At 52.0% G+C, this 26,343-nt stretch overlaps 1 protein-coding gene across 3 annotated transcripts; it reads right to left on the reverse strand.

Moving 5' to 3' along the window:
• Positions 1–43: 43 nt before the first annotated feature.
• C8H1orf159 (chromosome 8 C1orf159 homolog) lies at positions 44–25,768 on the reverse strand. Of its 3 annotated transcripts, none has more exons than XM_063105944.1 (10): positions 25,719–25,768; positions 13,977–14,087; positions 12,685–12,782; positions 9,809–9,884; positions 7,097–7,192; positions 6,717–6,782; positions 4,953–5,087; positions 3,570–3,595; positions 3,441–3,471; positions 44–1,443 (listed from the first exon to the last, which is right to left on the reverse strand). In XM_063105944.1, the coding sequence occupies exons 3-10, from the start codon at positions 12,754–12,756 to the stop codon at positions 1,346–1,348; spliced, it is 600 nt and encodes a 199-aa protein (XP_062962014.1). In that variant the 5' UTR covers positions 12,757–12,782; positions 13,977–14,087; positions 25,719–25,768; the 3' UTR covers positions 44–1,345. The 3 variants fall into 3 exon arrangements, with proteins under 3 accessions (XP_062962014.1, XP_062962016.1, XP_062962015.1); XM_063105946.1 differs by having other exon boundaries at positions 13,977–14,078; positions 25,719–25,762; XM_063105945.1 differs by having other exon boundaries at positions 13,977–14,081; positions 25,719–25,745.
• Positions 25,769–26,343: the final 575 nt, after the last annotated feature.

A 26,343-nucleotide genomic window follows, 5' to 3' on the forward strand; every position in this document is an offset into this window, starting at 1 on the left:
CTTAAAGAGGACAGAGGCTCCTTAGAACAGAGAGACAGCAATGGAAGGGAAAAGCTCCGAACAGTTTATTTGGCACCAACTTTACATCGACACCGCCACCCCACTCAAGTCTTGTATGGAATCACTGAGCGAGCTGCTGTCAATGCCGCCATGATATAAACGGGTACTGTGGTGCAGAGGAGCGTGGGAGACCTCCAGGTGGTCAGGCCAGCCGCATAGGCCCCATCTCAGGCCCCTCCAACATGCACCAGACATTAGAGGAGACAAAGACAGTCTCCACCGGGATCCGGGCCCAACAGATGAGCCCAGTGCTCGGAAGGTGGCCCCAAATCTCCTTTCTCCACAGAAGCCACGGGCCACCTGTCACCAGCCAAGCTGGAAGGAGCAGAGCAGTACCTGGCGGGTCTGGGAAGCCTGCACAGGACCACCAGACGCGGACCACCAGCTAACATGGCCCTTGGCTGGTTCAGCGAGGCCCGTGACCCGTGGCGTTTGGGTGCACGGGCCCCATGGGTGGATGTGTCACCGTGAGCGCCTGGCCCTGGGCTGCAGCAGCCTCAAGCTGGCGTCACTGCCCAGAGCCCAGCCCTGGGTGGATGAGGATCTGCCAGGTGGAGCCCAGGGTGCGGGGATCAGAGGACAGCAGTGCCTCGGAGGACCTTCCTGCACAATGAAGTTCTGCTTAGAAACAGAGAGGAGTCAACAGAAGCCGGGAAACTGGATTCTGCAGCTCCTGGGAACGTGTGGTCGGGAGCCTGAGGGTCTCAGCTCTGGCCGGAGCAGGACAGCCCTGAAGGCGCCTCAGTCTCAGCAGCTGACTCCCAGGCCACAGCCTCCTCGATGGCCAGGCACTGGCTAGAACACTACGTAGGCCCTGGCCTCACTCCTCTGAGAGGGTCTTAGGGCCACTAGGCCTGGTGGTGCTAGAGGGCTCCTGCCATCACAGGCTCCAGAGGGTGGAGCGGCTGAGACCCCTGGCTTTTCCAGGAGCAGAGCAGCCAGTGGCCCTGTGGGCTGTGCAGTTTTGGCCGTTTGGGCCAGGACTATCTTGGCTGTTGCTGCAGGGACCTTGCTATGTTTCCTAAAGGGCCTAGACCCCGTACTGCCTCCCTCCTGAGCCCTGAGACCTCATGGACGCCTGCGCCCAGTCCGTCAGACCAACCAGCTGTGCTGGGAAAGAGGGACCTTCAGGCAGCTGGGTGGGGGTGGGGACACAGAGCCAGGGCCCATGTCCCCGCTTGTCTTGAGCCCCAGGTGACGCTGGCCCTTCCCGTGCTGGGCTCCTCCAAGGGGCCGGCCTCTGGCCTGTGCTGCTGCAGCAGGTGGTGGCCTCTTGGCCTCTAGGTCAGACATTGCTGATGCGGGCCTCCACTGAGGGGAAGGCAGCGGGTTCCCTCGCCCTGTCCGGGGGCCGCTCGCGCCTGACGTAGCGTGGCTTCCGCACTGAAACAGGGTCAGAGACAGGCTGGGTCAGCATGGGGCCTGCACAGTAGGGACAACGCAGGTCTCAGCCCTTGCCAGAGGCTCTCAGGAATGGGTATGGAGCAGACAAGGGGTACATCTGCTCTGACCAGGGAGAAAACCTGAGGCTCCCCTGCCCCTAAAGCTCCCACCAAGGTCTAGTTTGTAAAAAGGGATGGTTTCCTCCTGAAAAAACGCTGATCATTCAGGTCCCAGACCTGCACCCAAGCTCTGGGACCAGACGAGGCCCAGCTCCCCCATGAGACAGAGGGGCAGTCATGTCTCCATTGTGCACTGAAGGGGCTGCATGGGCCCCAAAGATATGATCACGTCCTTGGCCCGGGGCCTGCGAATGGGACCTTATTTAGAAAAGGGTCTTTGAGGCCAGCCCGTGGCTCACTCGGTAGAGTGCGGTGCTGATAACACTAAGGCCACGGGTTCGGATCCTATATAGGGATGGCCGGTTTGCTCACTGGCTGAGCGTGGTGCTGACAACACCAAGCCAGGGGTTGAGATCCCCTTACCGGTCATCTTTTAAAAAAAAAAAAGAAAAGGGTCTTTGCAGGTGGGATTAAGTCAGGATCTCAGATGAGATTGTCCTGCATTACTCAGATGGGCCCTAAATCCAGTGACCAGCATCCTCCCAAGGGGAGCAGAGAGGAGGAAGAGGCCGTGTGAGCGGGAGCCCGGGGCTGGCAGGGGCAGGAAGCGCCTGCCCTGGCGTGTCCTTCACCCCTCACACTGACTTCTAACTTGTGACCTCCAGAACTGTCAACGAGTAAATAACTGTTGTTCAGGCCACCTGGTTTGCGATGTTTTGTTATAACAACTCCAGGACACTCAGGCATTGAGATATTCAAGATGCTCATAGACAAGGCTGCTTTAGAGAAATCAGACAAGTGCCATATGGAACCCTGATCAAAAAACTGCTTTGTTCCCAAAGGAGAGGGACGCTGTCACCTGTCCCTGATGGAGTTTGGATGTGTTGTCCCCTCCAAAACTCATGTGGAAATTTGATCTCCAACATGGCAGTGTTGGAGACTGATTGAGTCATGGGGGCGGATCCCTCATGAATGGATTAATGCTCTCCCTGGGGGAGGGGGAGGAGTGAGTGAGTTCTCGCTCTATTAGTTCCTGCGAGAGCTGGTTGTTTATAAGACCCTGGCACCTCCTCTCTCTCTCCCTCTCTCTTTCCTCTCTCCCTCTCTCCCTCTCTCTCTCTCTCTTGCTTCCTCTCGCCATGTGATCTGCTTGTACCCGCCAGCTGCCTGCCACTTTCCACCATGAGTAGAAGCAGCCTGAGGCCTGTGCCAGATGCAGCTGTCCCAGAATCGTAAGCCAAATAAAACTCTGTTCTTTATAAATCACCCAGTCTCAGGTATTTCCATTATAGCATCACAAAATGGACTAAAACAGTCCCCCAGGCCAGGCCTCTGCACAATGGGAGAACATGGACTGGGGAAGACAGCCAGGTGAATCCCACTCTGGGGCTAGCAGCTGTGTGACTGTGGGCCAGTCACTTCACCTCTCTGTGTAAAGTGAGTCACAGTTCCTCTCACACCCAGCAGAGCTGCAGCACCAGCTACTCAGCACAGGCCAGGTCAGGGAGCCCAGGGGCCAACCTGCCCCCACAGCCCTCAAGTGGAGCTGGGACTAGGAGAAGGGCTGGAGGGCGGCAGGGGGATTCACCTTCTCTCGCACACTTGACATCTCAGGAATGGGAGGGAAAGGCGTGAGAGCCACGGGGGCTGGCTGAACAGGGACAGCCAGTGGAGTGGTGCCTGCTGAGCCCCCCCTGTCCCTGCCTTGTGGAACGTTCTCCTCGCGACATCAGTGTGGGGGGTGGGGGGGGCGCCTGGAATCCCATAGATGGGCACGTGTGTTTGGGGACAAACCCGTAAGGCGCCCTAGGCCTGGCATTTTAAAACTCTGGCCCAGAGACAAGAAAGCCCGCAGGCAGAGGTAACAGCTGCCGTTACCTGAGGACTGTGGTGGGGGGATCATCGCCGCCTTGAAAAGGAAAAGAAGGCACAGTGAGAACTTGGGACAGCCCAGCACGGGCACTCGCGACCCAAGGGTGCTCAGCCCCGATGGTGCGGGTTACTTACGGCTTCGCCAGGCTGCAGGGCTGGGGCTGTGGAGGAGAAAACACACATCACCACAGGGGCCGAGCAATGGCCTCAGCCCCGGGTGGGGTCTGCGGACCGGCAGAGGCTCAGGCGGGTCCTACCTCCACGCCTTTGCCCCGCAGCACCCTGAGCCTGGCCGCTTGTCCTGCCACATTCCTCAGGTGCACTCGGGGGTGGCGGGGCCTCCCAAGCACCCCAGGACGAGCCACCTCCTCCCTAAACATGGCAGAGTGGACAAGCCACACTCCTTAAAAAGCTTCTCTAGACTCTGGTACTGCCAGCAGAACAGAGCCCTGACACTCCCCTGGCTCCCAGCAGGTCCCTCAGGCAAGAGATCACCTTTAGCCCCAGGCGACCCCAGCACTGGGGAGTCTCATGGCTCCCTGGGCTGACTAAGCCCAGCATCCTGCCCTGCTCCGGGAGCTCGGGTGAGAGAGGGATGCTAAGTGGGCAGGACGAGTGAGAGCCAGGAACCCCACAGCAGACACAGCTGTGCAGCAGCCCTTGGAGCTGACCCTGAAACACCCATCCTGATGGAGGCTGGGCCTGGAACCCTGGGTGGAGAGGGGTCTAGCCTCTGACACTCAGCTCCCGAGAGTACAATAGCTCCTGAAGACACCCAGCGTTGGCTGACTGTGGGCGGGCAGGGGTCTCACGGAGGCCAGATGGGGCTTCCTGGAGAGTGGTGAGCAGGCCCTGGCCCAGGCTCTGACCAGCTCTCGCCAACTGCCCACTGGCACCAGCCTTGATTTCTCTGTGCACTGAGGGGTCAGATCCACTGGCTGGACCATCTGCTCACAGGGGCACGGCAGCAGGGACGCCTTCTCTTGGGTGGAAGGTATCCAGGCCTAGGGCGACAGCGTGCGCAGTGTGGGTAAGATGGGGGCGGGGGAGCCCCACTGTCACTGCACCATCCTGGCTGCCTGGCACCCCAGGAGGGGGGAGGGATGGGTGCAGCTGTCCAAGCCACTTGGTGCCCACTCACCCTTGCCCTCAGACTAGCGCTGCCAGGACCCCAAGGTGATACCCCGCCTGCTGAGAGGGGTCAGAGCTTGGCCTCGAGGAAGGTCCCCTGATGCTAAGAGTAGCACCAGTGCCCTGCAACCCAAGACCTTCCAACTCCGCATAGGAACATGTGAAGGAAGTACTGCTCCTCTTGCAATGAGACTTGAGTCACATGACACGGTCCAGCTCCCTTCCTGTCCTCTTTGTGGGTCTGCTTTGGGCCTGCACGCCCCTAGCTGCAGGCCTACTTCTCTGTGCCCCTGGGCACCAGTAGGACCCATGCCCTGGCATGGGGCATGCACTGGTCAGAATACCTCTGGACTGGACAGGGTCTAGCCATGGTCATAGCGGAAATACCTTTGTTTTTTCTGTAGAAGACCCTGGGGAGTTTACTGGAGCGCTTGAGGTAGAAGAACCCAGCCACGGAGAGGATGAGGCCCGCGCTGATGAAAAATGTCCCCAGGAAGAGCGAGGCCGCCACGTGAGGACCCCCTGCAAGCAAACAGGCAGCTGGGTGGGCCTCAGGGGACAGGGTGTCCCAGGGCTCCTCGCCTGACTCCCTAGGATGCCCACCATGAGCAGCAGGCCCCATTCCCTGAACACACCTGGCCCATAGCCGGGGGCCGAGGACTCTGCACTCGGGGGCTTGGTTCACCCCTGCAGGCTCAGCCACACCTGGCCATGGCATTTGGGCAAGTTACTCAGCCTCTCCTGGCCTTAGGCTTCTCACAGGAGGGTGGGATGCTGAGAGGGTTAAAGGAGTTGGCCCTGGCCAGGCTCAGTTCCGCCATCTCTGAGCCTTGAAAGCACCAGGCCCTGGCCTCCCTGGCTGGCACCTCCCTCGGACTCAGAACAGACTGTGTGGCCCCCACACCCTCTGGCACTTGGGGTCAGAGCCTTCAACCTGGTGGCAGGTACTCCAGCTAGACCCTCACCTTCTCAGACACCTGTTATTGTCATCCGTCCATCATTACCAACTTGGGACAAGGACAGGCTGGTGAGCTGATGGCTGAGGGGTCTGGACAGTAACTGTCAGCTGGATGTGCTTTTACTTTACTTTTTAAAATTATTTTTTGGCGGCTGGCTGGTATGGAGGTCTGAACCCTTGACCTTGGTGTTACAAGGCTGCACTCTAACCAGGGGAGCCAATTTAGGTGCCGGGGGAGATTTTCTGACCCTGAGACAGGGGAATTTGCTGGACTCACAGGCCTTGCTCCATTTGGCCTGGGCATCAAGGCACAGGAGGCCAGAGACCCGATTGACCCTGTTCTAAAACATGCTGAGGGGTGCAGATGACCTCAGCCATCCAGGGCTTGAGGCCAGCCTACAGCCACCTGGAATCCACTTTCTGATGGGGCGGCGGAGGGTTCTGAGACCCTCTCAGAACATAACCATAGGCCCAGGCTCCAATCCAGCACGTCCTCTGCCTATCGATAAAGGTCTGGGGTGACATGGCCCCCATGGTGACCTGGTCACCTCAGCACAGGAGGCAGCTGTGCCCTGGGACTGGGTCCCACTAACTCCTCACCAGCCATGCCCCCACAGCCCAGCACCATGCCCTCAAGGCTTATCCCCACACCTCTACCGGCCACGCCCTCTGGACCCAGTCACACCCACGAAGCCCAGGCCGCAAGGGGGGCATTTGTGTCTGAGATGCGTGTTTGCAAACAGTCTCCTTGGCACCCTACACCTCAGAAGAGCCACTTAGGATGGGGCAGGGGGACCGCAAAGCGATCCGTTCTCCAGAGCACCAGCTCATCCAGCATTCCTGGGGCCTGAGGCCACTGGGCGTGGGGGTGGGGGTGGGCTTGAGCTGGGGCGCAGAAGCAGCCAATCTGTGCTAAGTGTGAACTCGAGAACGTGCGGTACAAGGGCTTCCACTAACTACAACCCTCAGAGACACCTGCCAACTGACCCCAGCCCAGGGGCTGCCCTGCTCATGACTGGGACCCTGCCATGCGGCTCTTGCTGAGCCTGACTTCGACCTTGACCACAACGTGGCCCTGCTGTGGCCACCAGCAGTGGCCAGAGTCTGCACTGCCAATGGCTCTGACGATGCCTCTCCGACCCCCAGGACCTGGGCAGAGGCCCACCTCTGGCCTGGGGAGCCTAGGAACTTACCGTAATGTGGCCTCCCAGGTGTCCCTGCGCTTCTGTTCATGGGGAACTGCGAGCCCCGGCCAGTTACTGTGGGAGAGGAAAACTGCAGGAAGGCGTGGGGCATGCACAGGACCCCGCTGAGGACCCCACATAAGAGAAAGCAAGGTGACCATGGGGGCGGGGCAGCCCTCACCCTATAGTCATCCTAAATGGAAGGCAGACTCAGGAAGAGAGGGATCCTGGGTTCACCCGAGGGACAGCAGCTCTGGGGCAAGGGGGGCCCCCCACTGTCACCATGGGGACAAGGACAGCAACTCCCACCATTTCTCCCAAAGTTGGAGATGTGGACCCTCTGAGAGCAGCAGGGAAATTGGGGTGGGGGCAACCAGGCAGAGACGTACGGCTTCTGCACTCGGAGCTGTTGTAGGCCGGGAAGGTTCCGTTCCTGCATCGGATGCAGCTGACACTCCCGTCTGCGTTCCAGCGCCTGTAGCAGCCTGGCCAGGAGGGAGAAGACAGGAGTTCTCAGCCAAAGCAAAATCCATGTCAGCTCACAGCCTTCTGGGAATTTTCCTATATTTTGAGTCTGTAAAATAACTTTGATTTGAGAACACTAACATGTTTGGAAGTTTGGATGGAATGACAGGCTCTAATTCCAGAAAATGAAACAAACTCAACAAGAATCACAGCAAGCCCCCTCACACCTGGACTCCTATGGGTGCCTGTCACTAATGAGGCCACACTCCTTTACTGGATGCCTCAGAAAGCAATTCAGAGGCCACAACAGGAATCCAATCTGAACAGGTGCTGTGTGGCCTCATGCTCTGGAGGCTGGGCCTCCATCTCCTGCCACCATGGCCTTGTCAACCTGGTGCTCACCCCAGGGCCTCGCCCAGGACCACTACCTCCAGGGCCTGGATACCACTTCCCTGTGCAGTGTGGACCCTTCACTTGACCCCCACACAGGACAAGGACCACCCCCATTAGCTGCATGGCCTCCTGCCCAAGTGTGACCCTCAATCCATCTGTCCCTCCCGTGCAGTCTCTCTTGGGGGCTCCCTGCAGGATCAACCCAAATTTCCACCCCAGACTGATTCTGCTGCTTGAAGCTCCACTCTCTCCCAGCCTGAAGCCCAGAAGAGGTGTGCCCAGGCACAGGGAGCAGCCCAGATCTTGCTGGCCAGTGGTTTATGGACAGTCTGTCTTGCCAACGGGCCAGGGTACCCTTAAGTGTGAGAACTGAATCTTATACCTGTACTTTTTTAAACATACCCAACCTTTAGCATAGAGGCCAAGCAGACACGTTTGACAAATATTGATTGCGGGTGCTAAATGCTAGCACTGGACATTGGGGAGTGTCTAGGGCATAAGCCACATGCCACAGGCCCTTCATAATGAATTTTACTGATGTTTCATCTAAACACAGACAGGTCACTGAGAAGGACAGAGGTGGGGCCTGAGAGTGACATTGGCTCAAGTGTAATCCACGTAGCTCCGGCAAAGCTGAGGGCAGACACAGCACCTCACAGGAGAACCCAGTCCAACTACGCAGTTTCACTTGGGGTGAGGCTGCCTGCTCCGATGTGGACACGTAGCACTATTAGAAACAGGCCTGGTTTGCTGTCGTAACGGGTCTCTCTGCTACAGTGGCTGGCTCTCCCCCCCCCTTGGGAATGGTGAGAGACAGGTGGGAGGCACACACTGACCACTCCAAAGTCTCTGTCCAAGAGGCTGAGGAATGTGGGGGTCCACAGGCATAAAACCTGATGCCAACACAGTGATTCTCCCCCAAAATGCCCTCCAACTGGCTCCCTGTGCCAAGTGGTGACCAGGCTCCGCACGAGCTGCCTCAGGACTGCAGGCTGTGTGCAGGGACAAGGCATAGCCGGCGACTCTGCTGGCCTCAGGGGCTCCTGCGTCTCTGCACAAAAACCTCATCATGCCTGTCCCTGCATCCTGTGCCTGGGGTCCCTGAGAACCCAGAACCTCACAAGACCCCTGCTGTCACTCTCCCAGCCTCTCCACAGGTACCATGGCCTCTGCATAGCTGCCTGTGCCCACAGGAGACACCAGTGCAGCTGTCCTGCAGTGCAGGCTGTGGCACTCTTGCTAACACCGGGATCCAAGGGGAGTGGGCTGTGGCCCTGCTGTTAGGACTTCAAGGTCAGAAGACAGGAGCCCCACCCCCTTGCTCAGCTTCCTCAGTTTCCCCATTCTCCCTTAGTATCCTCTCTGTCCTCTTCTCTCCTGGGGGTCACCACCGCTGCCTTCCTGCTTTCTCCCTCGACCCCCGCTTCCCGTGAGCAGCCTCTCTGGGCTCAAGCCATCCTTCCTCTGTGGGCGCGATGGAGCCCCTGGGCGGGGTGCTGAGGACTGACCCTTGCAGCTCAGAGCCGACTCAGCCCCACGTGCACGAGAGCCCAGCACCACACTGTGCCCAGGCCCTTCTCCCCATGGGAGACTTCCTGCCTACAAGGGCAGCCGGGAGAAGCCGTGGTTCTGTCATCTTCTCATCCACGTCCTCCTCTCCCCTGGCTGCCCCCAGCCAGCTTCTCCCACCAGCCCTGACCTCATTTCCAGCTGCCACCAGATAGTTCTGCCTCTAGAACCTTCCACCGAGCACAGGTCTCACCCTGCACGCTAACACTGGGGCCAGTCGTCCTCTGTGGTGGGGCTGTCCTGTGCGCTTAGGATGCTGAGCAGGAACTCTGGCTTCCACCCACCAGATGCAGTGCCACCTGCCATCCTCATTTCCCTGTCACTGTGACCACCAAAAACATCCCCAGAGTCAGGATGGCTCCACCACCATCGCCCCCATGAGGTCCTAGAACCACTCCTGCCCAGACCCCTTGCCTAGTGTCCTTTTGAGCCCTGCCTACCGCCAGCACCCCCCAGCTCCCTGCAGAGCAACAGCCTCTTTGTGGGGTACCTGCCTCAAGTGCCGAGGCAGCGGTGACCAGGCCCCCTTCACCCCAGCCCTGAAGCCTGTGCTGCCCCCTTCACTCCTGGCTGCTTCTGTCCACTCCTGCCCCCTGCCCCTCCAGTCCCTCACCACCAAGGACATGCCCACGCCAGCGGCTCAGTCTGGGGACTACTGTGACAGAGTGGCTTACCTGGGCCACACAGGCTTGTGCCTGGGCAGGTGCCGTTGATGTCCACCACGTCCACACAACACTCGGGCTGCTGGGCCTGGAGAGATGGCAGTGAGACTGCAGAGCACGCAGGGCCATGCAGGCCACTGTGCTCTCGCAGCGGGGTGCCTTGCAAGTGCATCTCAGGGCCCACAGCCCTGGCCCCTTCTGGAGTCAGCATCGGGTGACTGTCGGGGTGAGCTGAGGACTCAGGGCCACACTGCAAGTCCCTGCTGCAGCCCTACTGCGGGCAGCCCCCAGGGAAAACCTCAGCCTTGGACATGGGCTGGGGCAGGCAGGGGTTGGGGCTGTGCCTCCTTGGGACTCTGTCCCTGCACACAGATGACAGCCTAGCCACGACACACCAGTCAGTGCCCCTTGCCCTTTTCCTTCAGTCCTGGGAGCCCCTCGAGGGCAGGACCAGGTTTGAGTTGGGCAGGGTATGAGGCTTGTGAGCACTGCATGAGGACACAAACCACCATGCATTTTGACAGCAGCCACCAGGACTCCCAAAGGCCAGGAAGGAGGACCCCTCGGGGGCTGCTTTCAACCACGGCTCAGGTCCACTCAGACATTAGGACCCAGAGGCCTGGGCTTCAGGCAGCCTGGTGGGTGGCAGGATTCAGGAAACCCCAAAATATGGCATCTTGGCATTTGAGGAAACAGCGGAAGCGGGAAGGTCTCTCTGACCCTCCCTGGCCCTTCTCCCCTCAAGCAGGCCACGAAACCTAGAGAAGTAGGTCACAGGAGAGGTGCCCTTCCTATACCTGGTCTCTGAAGACAAGGACACAGAGAAGCATCTGAACACAAAGGCCTTGCTAAGTCCCTCCAGTTTCTTACCATCAGATCACCCCTGTTGTCCAGTCATAATTCTGCACAGCCATCCACTTCTTAATCAAAATTAGCATAAAAAGACACAGGTTTCCATTTCTTTGGGCCTTCACTTCCTTCTGAAGGCTCCCATGTCACAAAAAACTTACATTAAATGTTTTTCTCTTGTCAATCTGTCTTTTGTTATAGATGCCTCAGCCATACCTAGGGATGGGGTGAGGAAGGAAGTCTTTCTTTCCCTCCACGGGGCAGAGAAAAGTGTCCCAGCGCCACCTGGGAACCTCCCAGGCTGCAGGTGCTCTGTGGCGTGTGGGGTCTCCACTCCCACCCTCCCCTCAAGGCCTTGCTTGGGAGGTGACGAAGGCTAAGATTCTTCTCTCCATGGGTCTCCCCTGTCTGGGGCACAGCCCTCTCCAGCCACTGCCTCTCACCTCATAGACCACAGGTGGGAACAGGGGTAGCAGGGGCAGGGGGCATTTCAATCAACGGAACTTTATATTAGTCACTACTACAAAACTGAAGCTGCTAAGCTATAGTGCCAATTCTAAAGACTACTTCATGGGAACAGGAAACCCATTTTTCTAGACTATGATGAAATATAAATGCACTGGGATATGCTGACCTCCCCCGTCAGGGGCTGAGAGTCTGGCATGGAGGGTCTGCCCTGTGCCCCCAAAGGCCTCAGCACCCACTGAAATGACCACCCCACAGGCTGTGGTGGCTTCTCAGATGCTCTCTGCAATTCTATGGATGCCCCTCAATTGAGGGTTTCCAGCCTGGCCCACAGAGGAAGTGCCCGTGCAAAGCCAGCATTTCCAGGGGATGAACTCACCTCACACACGCGGTGTCCACATACGGCACAGATGTGCTGAGCACCAGTGTTTATGGTGTGTGAGGCCCGTTCCCTGTCACAGGGTAGGCTGCACAGGCCTGGGCAAGGGAGGGGATAACCCGAGAAAAAGTGGCCCAGGACATGCTGAGCCACACGAGCTCTGCTGAACTTATCAGGCCCAGAGAGACAGGAGCACGGGGCTCCAGTCCTGTCCCCCTCGCCCTTGTCTGGGGATAACTGCTAAAAGACATGTTTAGTAGCAGTTTCCAGACTAGCTGCTGCCACCAGTGAGTCTAAACTACTCAAACATTATCACAGCCGCACAATGTGTTCCTCCTCCTCTTCTTTGCTGTAACGTTCTTAGAATTTATGATGCAAAGAACAATACGCAGCCACTCAGCGTATGCGTTATTTCATGAGCCACCGCACACTCTTGGCAAACAACTTGGGAACTGCCCCTTCACTGTAACTGCGACCAGGTGGAGCACGTACTAAGGGCAACTTGAGTCTGTGTTTCCCGGGCTGCAGTACTGAACCTTGGCCCAGACAAACCCCTTGTTTTATATATTTCTGTCTCAATTTCTTCCTTTTGGTTGACACCTCAACTCTTGTGTTTACCACAGCTGGGCTTTTGTTTCTGCATGTGGTGAACAGTGAGGGTACCTGAGGGGTGCCCGAGGAGAGCAGGAGAGTGTCCACACACCTCCATGGGAGGGCCCAGTCCTCCTACCAGCCTTGGCTGAGCCAGTGAGGGAGGCCCTGGCCCTGGAGTCTGTAGCTGCTGCCAGAGCTCTTCCAGCACCAGCGTAGCACGCTGGTGGCACCAGCTTGGTAGACACTCCTGGTGGGAGCCAGGACGCCCCGACTTCACCACAAGCAGTAACCTGGCACCCAGCCTGGGGTTCCAGTCGGTCCCAGTGGGGGTGGCTCTGAAAAGACCCTGTTTCAGCTTTCACAACAGGTTCAGCACGGAGGAGAGAAACTTCTAGAGGGCAGAACAGGTGCCAAACGGTGGGGGCCGGGCGTCAGCTGCCCTCTACGAAGCACAGGCTCCTCAGACCACACAGGGGACGCAGTCAGCACCTCTGGAGTGTCAATGACCCCCAAGGGTGGAAGGGTGAGACCCCTCTGGGGGAAGAGCCCACCACCCTCCATGGAGGCTAGGATTTGACATCCTGGCAGCAGGGACACCTACCGCAGTCTCCGTGGACTTGCTGGCGACTCTCATCAGAAGGCCAGCCAGGAGGGTGAGGCACTGCAGTGCCATGCCAGGGGGCGACAGGAGCAGGAGGCCTGTGGCAGAGAGAGCAGGGCCAGTGACGGAGAGGGCGGGGCCTGCGACACAGGGCGGGGCCCAGAGTGAAGAGGAGGGGTGGGGCGGCGGGGGCGGGGCCCTGGTGGGGGCGGGGCCTTGGTGGGGGCGGGGCGGGCCGGGCCGAGCGCTCCGCAGGGCTCCGCAGGGCGGTGGCCTCCGCCTTCCAGGGCAGCGGTGGGGCCGGCCGGGGCCTTGCCTGCCCCTCCAGCGTGGGCGCTGCAGGCATCTGGGCCTCGCCGTTCCAGGCGGTACCGGTCGCTCGGCGGTCAGGGGCTCGTGGCCCGGCCCGGCCCTGCGGGCGCCTGCGCATCAGGACAGTGTGGGGGTCCAGATGGGCCCGCGGGTTCGGGTTCCGCGCGGGCTCCCCTTCCCCCGAGGGCGAGGGCGGCGCGGCCGGGACCGCAGCAGAGGCCGCCGACGCACCCCGTCCTGCAGAACCCTGCCTTCCACCCACAGCCGGTTCCCCGTGGGTCGCTCGGTCTCAGCTCCCTGACTTCGCCACGGGAGAAGGCCTGGGGACACCAGCTCGGGTGGAGAAGCAGGTGTCCAGGGCTGTGGCCCAGGGTGCCGCCAGGCGCGAACCCGCGGACACGGGGAGGCCGCGTTCAGAGCAGGTCCCAGCACTAGAACCCCAGATACGGGCCGCCAAAGTGAGAAAGAAACACTCGAAGCTGGACAGCCCGCGTGACTTAGTGCTAAAGCCGCCGCATTTCTAATGACACTAGGGAAAACCAGCACCTACCTGCACAACCTTGAAGTAGTAACATTTGTAAGAATTTAAACAAATCTCTGTTAACTACCAAGGTGGCAGTCATAATTCTACAGTCTTCCCCCGGTACCCACTGGGGATTGGTTCCAGGACCCCCTGAGGATACCGAAATCCTGGGATGCTCAAGTCGCTGGTGGAGAACGGTGTAGTGTTTGCGTAAAACCTACACACATCCTCCTGCATGCTTCAAATAATCCCCAGATTACTTATAATACCTAATACAATGTAAATACTATGTAAATAGTTGTTATACTATACTGTTTTTAAAAAAAAATTTTTTTTTCCCAAGTATTTTCCATGTGCAGCAGGTTGAATCTGCAGATGTGGAACCTGCAGATAGGGAGGTATGACTATAATCTCTGCCAAACGCGGCTGGATACATATTTTGACACATAAAAGTTACCTCCAGGAAGACTCTTTACTTGATACGGACAGGGGCAGGGTCGAAGCAGCGCGTGTGCAGGGGAGTGTCTGGTCCTCAGGACATGACTGGCAGCAGCAGTCCCTGCTTCATCTCCAAGAAGAAACAAGAAGATGTTTCAGGTGGGGCTGGGGGTGGGGAACTTCTCTCTTGACTGGCCTAGGGCCCACCCTGGGGTCCTGCACACACGCCCAGGAGGTGGAGGCGAGGGAAGGGTGGGGAGTGTGTTCTGTAATTCACTGTATGCTACATCCAGTCCAGGGCATGGTGGGACGGGGTGCTGAGGTCTGCAGCAGGAGCATGGTCCCGGGAAGACTCGCTAAGTGCGCCTCCTGCCCACAGCGGTCCACGCCTGCTTTATTAATTTCATTTGTTTGTTTTTTTCACTTTTAAAAACCCGCTTTAAAAGACAGTTTCAGCCCATTAAAAAACATGCTTTCCCCTGACTTACCACCTCCTTTCTACTACGTGAAATCCTTTCAGATAGCAACAAACTCATTTCACAGACGCACCTCTCACCTCCCCTATAGGATGGGACCAAAGCTCATCTTTTCTTTTTGTCCATTTAACATTTGCTCAGCAGAGACTGTCTTCCCCTGCTTCATAGAATCTCTGGACTTCACGGACCTGTCTGCTCACTCTCTGGTAAGGGCCATGTTAAATCACAAAACACCATTTTAAGTCAGGAATTAAAAGTGCAAGATTTCAATCAACACTTTCATCTGCTATTTAGCCAACTTTACTGAGGTATAATTTGCATACAATAAACTACATTCATTTAAAGTACACAATTTGGTGAATTCGGGCAAACTATACGCCCGAAAAGCCACCACCACAACCAAGATGGGCATCTGCACTGCATGCTGCAGATGCCTCGCACCCCTCTGTGGTCCCTCCTCCCCCAGCCTGACCCCAGGCATCCACTAGGTTGATCTTGTCACTGAAAATCAGTCTGTGTCTTCCACAGTTCTACACAAATGGGTCGTGCAGGGTGTGCACCTTGTGTCTGGCCCCTTCCACTCAGCAGAGCAACCTTCAGACTCATCTCTCCTGTTCATTTGTACTCCGTTCCTCCTTGTGGATGAGTGACATTCACTCTGCTGTGTGGATACACACCCTTCTCTTACCCATTCACCTGCTGATGGATACTTGTACTGTTTCTAGCTTTCGGTGGTCATGAGTAAAGCTGCCACACTCATCCTTGCACATGTGTTTGTGCGGACATTTGTTTTCATTTCTCTTGGGTAAATACCCAGGAGTGGAATGGCCAGGTCATGGGGAGGTCTCCAAGGATCATATTTTTTCCCCCAGTCATCCCCCTCTTTTTTTTTTTCCAGACTGAATTTCTATTGCTGTCTTTGAAGCCACTATTTTTTCTCATTTCCATTCTGTTATGCCCATTTGAATTTTTTATTTGATATTATACATTTTTATTTCTAAAATTCCTATTTGGCTTGCTTTTTCTATTCTCTTTCTCTGCTGAAATTTCCTATAACTTTTTCATTGTGAGCGTATTTGCTTTACTTCATTGAGCGCTGTGATTAAGCCTGCTTCACAGTGCTTGCTTAGTCACTCCAGCACTGGGTCATGACCCAGTTGGAATCTACGGTGTCTCTTCCTTTGAGAATGGTTAATATTACCCTGGCTCTTCCTGTGTTGGGTAATTTGGATTGTATCCTGTACATTGCAAATTTTATGTTGTGGAGACACTGGATTTTGTTATATTCCTCTGAAGAGAACTGATGTGTTTGCTTAGCAGGCAATTAATTTCATTAGATTCAAGCTGCCAACTTTGCCACACCTGCTCATTTCTCAGTTCAGAAGGCCTCTCAGCCTGCCCTGCACATGCATGGTTCAGAGGTTTGCAAGAACTTTGAGCAGTTTATACTCAAGAATTCTTCCCCTCTGGCTTTCTGTCTGGGTTTCTCTGCCTACTCTCCAGCAACTGTGGTTGCCCAGCTCCTCCCCTGACTCCTCTAACAAGGAAGACAGTGCACTTTCTGTCAGTGCATCAGTATATCACTCTGGGCAGAGATACAGCAACAGGAAACTCATTCTGCACTGGTTGCTTCCCCCAATTTAAATGGCCCCCACAACCTGCCTGCTTGCACGCATTCCCCAGGTTTCCAAGGCAGGTGTCTCTTCCTCTTGTCCAGGTGTAGGACTGTGCCCACGGGAGGGTTGCTTTGTTAGCAGCTTATTCTTCCATACTGAAAGCAGAACTCCATTATATGGCTTTTTGTATCCAGAAACCAAAGCAATTTGTTTCCAAATGGTGGGTGCAGGTGTTGTTTCCTAAGTGCTGTCAGCAACAAGCTTTCAGCAGTAGAATGCTTAGAGAGAACAGTAGGCCTTTAGCCTTATCTTCCCAGGGCAGGACTCAGATGTGTAACTACAAATGAAGACAGACTGTCTGTGTTGGCCTCAGGGAAGCAAACTGAGGATGCATGCTAGAACATTCTTCTCGGCTAAGAATGAGTCTAGTTGCAAAAAAATAAATTTAAAGCAATAAGTTATGCTGCACATTATTGTGTACCCTCCTTCATCTTTAAAGCATTCCCCAAGAATTCTCAAATTAATAAATAATCTTGAGGTTTAATCTCTTACAAAACGTAATTTTCTAGCCATAGAACTATGTGTGGTTAGGGCTGGCCCTTCACACCCATGTGAGTTTGAAAAAGAAAAAGACATCTCTTTCTGCTGTAGATACTGGATGTAAACCTGCTTATGGTCTAACAGCAGCAAGAACCAATGCTTACATAGTAATTGGGTGCTAACTGCTATGCTGTGTGACTTACATGTATAAACTCATCACACTCTCCCAACAATGCTGAATATCACCCACTTATAAAGATGAGAAAACAGTCTTGCACAAGATCACATGGCAGGTATGTGGCAGGGCTGGGACTGGGCTGGGTCCTCTGGCTCCAGAACCCATACTTACCCACTGCTTTAAACTGGTGTCTGAGGGTTTTTCAACTGAACTGATGAATGCTCTTTGTGTTACAATGTTCAGCTAATACGTTCAGCATGACTGGCCAAGTACAGTGAAATTCCATAGAAATTCTCAATTTAACAAGTAAAGGTATTTAAGATTTAAAATATAAATATAATACACCTTCAAATATTTTTAAAGACTACTAACTAAAGTAAAAATAAGAACAGTGTGTTGTAGAATTTTCTAGCATATGTAAAAGTAAAATATATGCCAACAAGGGCACTAGGAGTGGGAGGAGGTAATTGGAGTCAACTATATAAGTTTCTCACATTGTTTCTGAAGTACAAAGTATTTTTTAAAGGTAGACCATAGTAAGTTAAACATGCATATTTAATCTCTAGAGGAACCATTAAAAAATAACACAAAGAAGCAGAACTAAAAAGTCAGGAGAGGAGATAAAATGGAATTAAAAAAAAAAAAAAAAAAAAACTTGACTCACCTTAAAAAAAAAAGGAGGAAATGAGCAAGAAAAACCAGATTGGAAAAACAGAAATCAACATCAAGATGGTAGACTTAAACCCAAACATGCTAATAACTGCATTACATGTAAATGAACTAAATACTCCAATTAAAAAGTAGTGATGAACATCACTAGTCATTAGGAAAATGCAAATCAAAACCACAATAAGCTCCTACACACCCATTAGGATAGCTATCATCAAATAAATAGAAATAACAAATGTCCAGGATGTGGAGAAATTGGAACCTCTTGTGCACTCTGGTGGGAATGTAAAACAGTGCAGCTGGTGTGGAAAATGGTGTGGTGGTTTCTCAAAAAGTACAACATAGACTTACTACAGGATGCAGCAATTACAATTCTGGGTCTATACCCAAAAGAACTGAAAACAGGGTCTTGAAAAGAGATCTGGACACCCATGTTCAAAGCAGCATTATTCACAGTAGCCAAAAGGTGGAAGCACGTGTCCACTGACAGATGAATAGACAAACAAAATGTGCTCCAATCACATGATGGAATATTATTCAGCCTTAAAAAGGAAGGAAATTCTGACACATGCTATAACACGGGTGAACTTTCAGGACATTGTACTCAGTGGAATAAGCCAGGCACAAAACAACAAATGCTGTGTGAGTCCACTTTCTTCCATGAGGTACTAGAGTCGCCAAATCCATAGTGACAGAAAAGACAATGGAGTTTAGCAGGGGCTGGGGGGGAGGGAAGAATGGAGCATCACCGTTTAATGGCTGCAGAGCTTCCGTTTTGCAAAGTGAAGCGTTCTGGAGACGGACGGTGGTGGCGGCTGCACAGCGATGTGAACTGTTTACTACCACAGAACTGTACATTTAAAAACAGCTAAAATGGCAAATTTTATGTTATGTACATTTTACCACAGTAAAATAAAATATGGAAAAAATAGAATTAGATAGTGTATATAAAGTGCTTCAATAAATGATAGTTATTATAGTCAGAAAAAGATTGTCAGGTTGGATAAAAAAGGAAGACCTGATGGTTTACTCTTTATAAGAAACAAGCTTTGAAAGACACAGACAGATTGAAAGCATAGCATGGAAAATGACAGTCCACGCAAATACTGAGCATCAGAAAGCTTGTGCGATAGGCTGATATCAGGCAAAGGGCCGTCAGCAGAGTACTGCCATGCAGAAAAGAGGGAGCTTTCACAATAAAAGGGCCAATTCATTAAGGAGATAAATCAACCTTAAATACGTTACAATTCGTAAAGTGCTCCAAATACATGAAGAATACGTTGACAGAACTAAAAGGAAAAAGACAAATCTACAGTCGTGGCTGAAGACTTTAATATACCTCTTTCAATAATTCATAGAACAAGTAGACAAAAAAATCAGTAATGATATAGAATATCTGGGTAATATTATCGACTAACTCAACCTAACTGACAATTACAGAACACCAGACTCCACAGAAGTGGGAGACACATTCTTCTCATGTGCTGTTTTAGTCCGTTTTTGTTACTTATAACAAAATACATGGAACCAGGTAATTTATAAGAAAAGAAAATTTACTGCTTACACATTCTGAGGCTGGGAAGTCCAAAGTCCAACTGGTGGTGGCAGCAGTGACCCAGGGGTCTCACATTGCAAGAGGGCGGAAGCAGAGAGAGCAGAGAGAGCAGAGAGAGCAGAGAGAGAGAGACAGACTCTTGTCTTTTAAAGCCCTCAGAACCACACCCCTGACCACCATTATTAATCCATTCACTCCTGCATGGTCCTATGATCCAATCACTTCTTCAAGGCTCCACCTTTCAATTACCATAACAGGATTTCCCACCCTCTTAACAGTCACAGTGGGGACCAAGTTTCTAATACATAAAACTTGGGGGACACAATTAAGCTTCAGTGAGTTTTGGGGGACATAATTCAATCCACTACAAGTGCAAACAGTATATTCACCAAAACAGACCATGTGCTAGACCATAAAACAAACATCAATGAATTGCAAAGGATAAGAATCTTATGGAGTATATTTATTCTCTGACTATAATGGAATTAGAATTCAATACCAAGAGATATTTAGAAAATCTCCAAATATTAGGGAGTTAAACAAATGGACTTCTATATAACTCATGGGTCAAAGAAATCATAAGAGAAATTTAAAATTATTTTTAACAGAAAGACATGATATACAAAATTTCAAATCTCACATAAGAAGCTAAACCAATGCTAAGAAGAAAATTCATAGCTTTAAATACCTATATTAGAAAAGACAAGTGTAAAATCACTGATCTATGCTTCCATCTTAAAAAGATAGGAAAAGAAGAGTAAATTAAACCCAATTACGTGGGTAGAAGGAAATAATAAAAACAAGAGTGGAAATGAATGAAAAGTGAAATGGAAATGGACAAAAAATAGAGAAAATAGTAAAATGGATAACTGTAGCAAGAATAATCAAGAAAAAAATGTCGGCAGAAATTATCAATATCAGAAATGAAAGAGGAGACGTAACTATTAATCCTACAATTATGACCAGATAATCAGTCAATATTATAGACAAATATATGCCAATAAATCCAACAACTTAGATGAAGTGGTCAGATTTAATTATTTAAATTTATTTAAATTTATTTACAAACGACCAAAAATGACACCAGATGAAGCAGAAAATCTGAATAGTCCTGTAGCCTTCAAATAAATTGAATTCATAATTTAAAAACTTCCCACAAGGAAAACAATGAACCCACATAGCTTCAGTGGTAGAGTCTATCAAACATTTAAAGAAGTAATACAACTATTATACAAAATCTTTGAGAAAATAACATGGGAACATGTCCTAACTCATGGACATGCTATAAAGCCAGCCAGCAAGACCTAATGACATCTTAGTACAACCCTGACAGAAACCCCAACAAGGACAGGACGAGGAACTAACATCCCTCATGATCACAGATCCAAAAAACCCGAAATATGAAACTGAATATCAAACTGAATACATTAATATATAAAAAGGATGATAGAGCATGACCAAATGAGTTTATCTCAGAAAGGCAAGACTGATTTAACATAAAAACCAATGGTAAAGAGCAAATGATTCGTAAAAACCAATCACAGCAATCCACCACTGTAATAGATAAAGGAGAAAAAAATGTATATGATCATTTCATTAGATATAGAACAAGCTTTGACAAAATTTCAAGCCCATTCATGATGAAAACTCTCAGCAAGTTAAAAATAGATGGGAACACCTTCAACATGACAAGGGACATCTACAAAAAAAACCTACAGTTAACATCACACTCAACAGTGACATACTGAACATCTTGCCTGAAGACAGAACAAGTTGAGGATGTCAGATCTCACCACTTCTACTCAACACTGTCCTGTAGGTTCTGTCCAGTGCAATAAAGAAAGAAAATAAAATAAAAGCCATAAATATTAGTGCAGAAGAAGTAAAACTGTCTCTACGCAGATGGTTGTGCTTACTTGGCAAATCCTTAGGAATACACACACACACACACACACACAAAATCCTCAAAAAACCAACCCACTATAACTTACAAGTGAATATAGCAATGTTCCATATATAAATCAATTGTATTTCTATATACTAGCAACAAATAATTGGAAAATGAGACAAACAAAAAAATATTTTACAAGGACATTCAAAAACATTTAAAAGTTATAGGTAAATTTAATAAAAGATATGCAAGACCTATTCACTACAAACTATAAAACATTTCTGAGAGAAATTAATGATCCAAATAATATAAAGATATGTCATGTTAATAAATTGAAGGACTCAATATTATTAAGGAATAAATTCTCCCCAAATTGATCTACAGATTTAATACAATCCCAATGAAGATTCCAGCAGGCTTTTTTTTCTTTCTTTCTTTTCTTTTTTTTCAAGGAATCAACAAGCTCATTCTAAAATTTACATGAAAATGAAAAGAACAGAGAATAGCCAAAGCAATGTTTAAAAAGACAGGGGGGGGGGGGCTTCCACTACCTTACTTCAATACTACAAAGCTACAAGACAGTGAGGACTGATGAAACAACAATCAAACAGATCAATGCAACAGAATAAAGCATCCAGAAACAGACCCTCACATACCTAGTCAAATGATTTCAACAAGATGACCAAGCAATTCAGTGGGAAAAGAAAGTTTCTTCAACTGATGGTGTTGAGACAACTGGATGCAAGTAGGAAATAAAAACTGAACCTCACATCACATGAAAATTAGAAATGAGTCGTCAGGGCTGGCCCCATGGCTCACTCAGGAGAGTGTGGCGCTGGGAGCGCCGAGGCTGCGGGTTTGGATCCTATATAGGGGTGGCTGGTGCGCTCACTGGCTGAGCACGGTGCAGGCGACACACCAAGCCAAGGCTTACGATCCCCTTACCGGTCAAAAAAAAAAAAAAAAAAAAAAAATGAATCGTCAAAGCTCAATGTGAAGACCAAATCTACAAAACCCCTGGAAGAAAACAGAGGAGTATGTCTTCATGACTTCTAGTTGGGCAAAGACTTTTCAGGCAGGACACAGATAGCACCAACCGAAAAACAATCGATCAACTACCTCCATCAAAACTGCAAACTTTTGCTCATCAGAAGACGCCATTATGGTGGACACAAGATTCTGTGCATTTGTGTAAACCCAAGAACTGCATATCACAGAGTAAACTTTAATGTATGAAAACAAACTAACAAAAGTCAAGAGTATCAACCAGATCGTCAGAGATGGACTGAGACTGTGACCAACAAACGTAACCATAGGGAACGGGGAAAAGTAGCTGATCTAAGTAAGTAACTTTGGAAGGTAGTGATTTTTTTTGTTTTTTTTTTTAAAGATGACCAGTAATGGGATCTCAACCCTTGACCTGGTGCTGTCAGCACCACACTCTCCCAAGTGAGACACAGGCCGGCCTGGAAGGTAGTAGTTTGACTAGAAACTGGTAAGGCTAAAGACAAAAGAAACCATACATAAATACTGTGTTCTACCTGGTAAATTAGTTTCTTATGGGGCTATAGGGTATATGGAAGTGCAGTTCTGAAACCGCTTTACATGTGCACAGGGGTTGAACCAATAAGTAATTAGATGGTGGATAGCAGGAGCCAGGTTCTCACTGTTGGAGTGGGAAGGTGCAGATAAGCATGTGACGGGTTACAGGTGACAAACACACTCACACACAGACAGCAAACACATTTGTCATCCAGTTCTGTCCACTGGTAAGGCCAGGAGGCAATGACATCCCGGGCCCAGATCCCAGTCTCTAAGACCGTGCTCCAAGCACAGGGACCAGGGCTCCTCGTGGCAGTGGCCAATCCCAGGGCCGGGCAGGTTAAAACTGCCTATGAGATGGGCCTGGAGTATCTTATTGTGCCAGAACGTACAGAAACGCTTGAAAAACACAAGGAGGGAGGCACGCCAGAGAGACACAGGAGCCACAGGAGCCACAGGAGCGCGCTTGCCATGGCCAGTGCCGCACAGCACGAGCAGAAGCACAGAGCTGAGTGCAGGGTCCTAAGCCACAGCGCACAGCAAATGCACGCAAGTCCACACTGACAGAGATGAGTGATCGACACACGGGTCATGGGGAAGAGAAGAGCCCTCCTTGCAGAAGGACTCCACGTAATACTGCAGACACCCCCCCTGCAGGAGGCAGGGCTGGACCCCGCGACTCGCTTGCAAAGGAGAGAGCAGAGACATCTGCAGACACCACCCCAGCCAGGTGAACCAGGGTGACAGTCCTGGTACATCGTGTGGACATTGGGGGCCCCTGGTAGGATGGGACAAGCCGGCACCTCACATCTGCGTGCTCTTTCCAAAACCCAAACCCAGCCCAGTCACCAGAAACCACATCAGACAAACCCAAACAGAGGGACATTCTACAAAGCACCTGACCAGCTCTCCAGAAAGAGCGCAGGAGGGGAACCAGGTCTAGGCGTTTCCACGGTGATCACCACATGGTCTCAGTTCCAACACTGCATGACATGCGAGGCTCACGTGAGGGAAAACTGATCTGTGCAGCTTTTCTGTAAGTCTAAATTGTTCCAAAATTTTTTAAAAATTTAAAAATACACTATTAATAAAATAAATAAGCAAGTCAAGAATGAGGGGTGACATTCACAACACACGTATCTGACAAAAGCCTGTATATAGAATATGTAAAGGACTTTACAATTTGGTAATAAAAAATGGGCAAAAGCCTTGACCAGATACTTCAGAAAAGCATACGAATGGGTAATAATCAGATGGAAAAGTGCTCAACATCGGTAAGCATCAGAGAGATGCAAATTACAGCCGGGAGGAGATACCACTCTACCTCCCAGCTGTGGGGGGCAAACCAGCTGCGACTTTCACACCCTGGACTCACTCGCAGGTATTTTTCCAGAGAAATAAAAGCATACGCTCAACGAAAACCTACGCAAGAATGTACGTAACGTTCTCAGTCACAAACACCAGAAACCAAACAAAAGGAGCCCACCCAAGTGCCACCACTGGATGGAGGGGCACTGTGGCACATCCCAATGCAGCAACACGGAAAATCTCAAAAACAGCATGCCAAGCAGCGGACACACAACTTCGTGCTGTGGCTCCACGAGAACCAAAGGGGAAACCTCACAGCAGCAGCGCTTGCTGCTTGGTTGATTTGGGGGAGGTACGGGAAAGACGTACAAGGTGACCTTCAGGGATGATAGAAACACTCCATATCATGATAGGTGTGTGCATTACACAAGCGGATGCATTTGTCAAAACTTGTGAAACTGGACAGTTAAGATCTGTGTTTCCCTGTATGTAAATTATACCTCAATAACTAACTAAATAAATGCAATTCATTTCCTACTTTGAAAATCTTATTGGAGCCAAAAAGCTTAATAATGGGGTAAAAAGAAATTTCTACAAGGCAATGAAAAATTTGGTGAGAATTTAATTTGTACTCTATGCTCATCCACAATTCTTTTTTCCTTAGAGGAATAGGTTTCTGTGAGGAAATAAAGCCTTCAGTTCCCTGTGACTTTTAAATAAGTATCATATAAAGGTAACCAACTGTGTGGGCAGAATTATTTTCCCCTGTAGGGTGACCACCCAACCACCACTAGGGCTACCACACCAATACCCAACTGCAATCCCAGTCTCGCAGGTGGCCGTGGCTGAAGAGGGGGGTGGCATAGGTGGTCCCTCAGCTCCTGTTTCTCACACTGTTGAACCCTGATGAACACAACACAGGAGGGCCGCTGGCGTCCCCACCGCATTCACGCAGGTACTGCTGGTCACCTTCACGGCCAGCAAAGGAAGCCAACCTGAAATGCAGCTTTCAGGACAAAGTAGGAACTGGCCAGGAACTATAAACACAGGCCTCTCAGTCCACAATCCCATCTTACACTTGATAGAAAACAAATGCTGCAACCTATGCAAATGGCTGTAAAGAAACATTCCAGGCTGCTGCCTGGACCTGGCACACACCGGTGGGGCTGGACCGCGGGGAGCCTACGAGCTGGCCACGCCGACCCCTGGGGATGCAGAACCCTCAGGACTGTCACCCGAGGAATCAAAGCTAATACAGAGAAGGGCGGCAATGCCGGGAGGGCCTGGCAGGGGTGTCTGGGGGTCCCAGGACGCTGCTTGTGGCCCAGATGTCTCAGGTGACCGCCATCAAGACACCTGCTTGTGCCGCTCTGGGGAGGAATATTGGGGCCGGGAGGTGTCCGGGTCAGGAAAAGAAACTTTCTGCATGATCCGGATTTTATTTCCTTCTATGGCTTCTAAAACTAACGTGGCCATTAATGATCCTGGCTCAACACGAACTACTGTCCAGTGGCTCTTAACGGGGAGGGAACCAGAGTAATCGGGTCCGTTATTGAACATCCCCCCGGGTTAAACCACAGGACAGAGGAGGCCGAGCTCTGCCTCCTCCGTACACCGCGGAGACGACACAGACGCGGGGAAACGGCGCAGACGGCTTCGGAAGGAGCCGTTCCATCCGCCGGAACGCTGTGCTCTGAGACGCCGTGAGAAGCGCGCCCGAACCCCGGTCTCAGGTCGCACCCGAGCCGGCCGTGCCCCGAACGCTCCCGGAGAGGCCCCGTGCGCAACCGAGCTCGGGCAGGCGACGTCGGGGCCGCAGCCGGGGTCGTGGCCGCCCGCGCGACACGCGTCCGGAAGGCGGCCTGCGACAGGGGGTCGCGGGCCTTTGTCCGGCCGCTCGCCCGCTCCCCGCCCTCTCCCCCGGGGCCGGTCCCGCGGGCCGCTCCCCAGCGCCCCCGCCCCCGGCGACCGCAGCCCCTCACTCACCCCTGCGCCCTCCGCGTCCCTCTTTCGTACCCCCCGCCCGCCGGGCGGTCGCGCCGCGCCCCCTGGGACTTGTAGTCTCGCCCCCTCCCCCGAGGGCGGAGACCACGGGGCGCGTTTCCCGGCCTAGAACTACAACTCCCAGCAGCACCCCGCGAGCGTCTGTCCTAGCCGCGCAGGCGCCGGCACCGGGTTCTCGCGAGGTGTGGGAGCGCGCGGAGCTCCCTGGGAACTGTAGTCTACGGCAGCTCGGCACTAGGGAAGGAGGGAGCGTACTACATTCGCCAGAGTTCCCCGCGCGCCGGCGTCTTCGGCGTTGCTAGGGGACGCGGAAGCCTGTGCGGGCGGCCGGGACGACGACCCGGGCTGGCTGGGTTTCGGCCTGTCTCTCCCTTAGAGGAGGTCCCCTCGAAACGAGGACACCTATCTGCCAGCCAGGGCGACGACACTTGTCTCGGGCAGAGGAAAGAGGGCTCCGGTTGTGGCGGAGGCGACTCCGTTGCGCGGCCGCCTTTCAGCTCCCCCAGGCCCACCTCACGCGGCAAACACCGTCCGAATGCCGCGGGAGCCGAGGACTTGATCGACGAGCAAGCGGACTCATCCATTTCAAAGCGAAAACGCGCTTGTG

This window comes from Cynocephalus volans, chromosome 8 (genome assembly GCF_027409185.1).
Source record: "Cynocephalus volans isolate mCynVol1 chromosome 8, mCynVol1.pri, whole genome shotgun sequence".
Classification (NCBI taxonomy): Eukaryota; Metazoa; Chordata; class Mammalia; order Dermoptera; family Cynocephalidae; genus Cynocephalus; species Cynocephalus volans.

Coding starts and splice junctions, on each gene's coding strand:
- C8H1orf159 (XM_063105944.1), bottom strand. CDS start 12,756: ATGGCACTGCAGTGCCTCACCCTCCTGGCTGGCCTTCTGATGAGAGTC. Junction 7,193..9,808: donor CACAAGCCTGTGTGGCCCAG/GTAAGCCACTCT, acceptor CCTCCTGGCCAG/GCTGCTACAGGCGCTGGAAC. Junction 6,783..7,096: donor CAGCTCCGAGTGCAGAAGCC/GTACGTCTCTGC, acceptor CCTCTCCCACAG/TAACTGGCCGGGGCTCGCAG.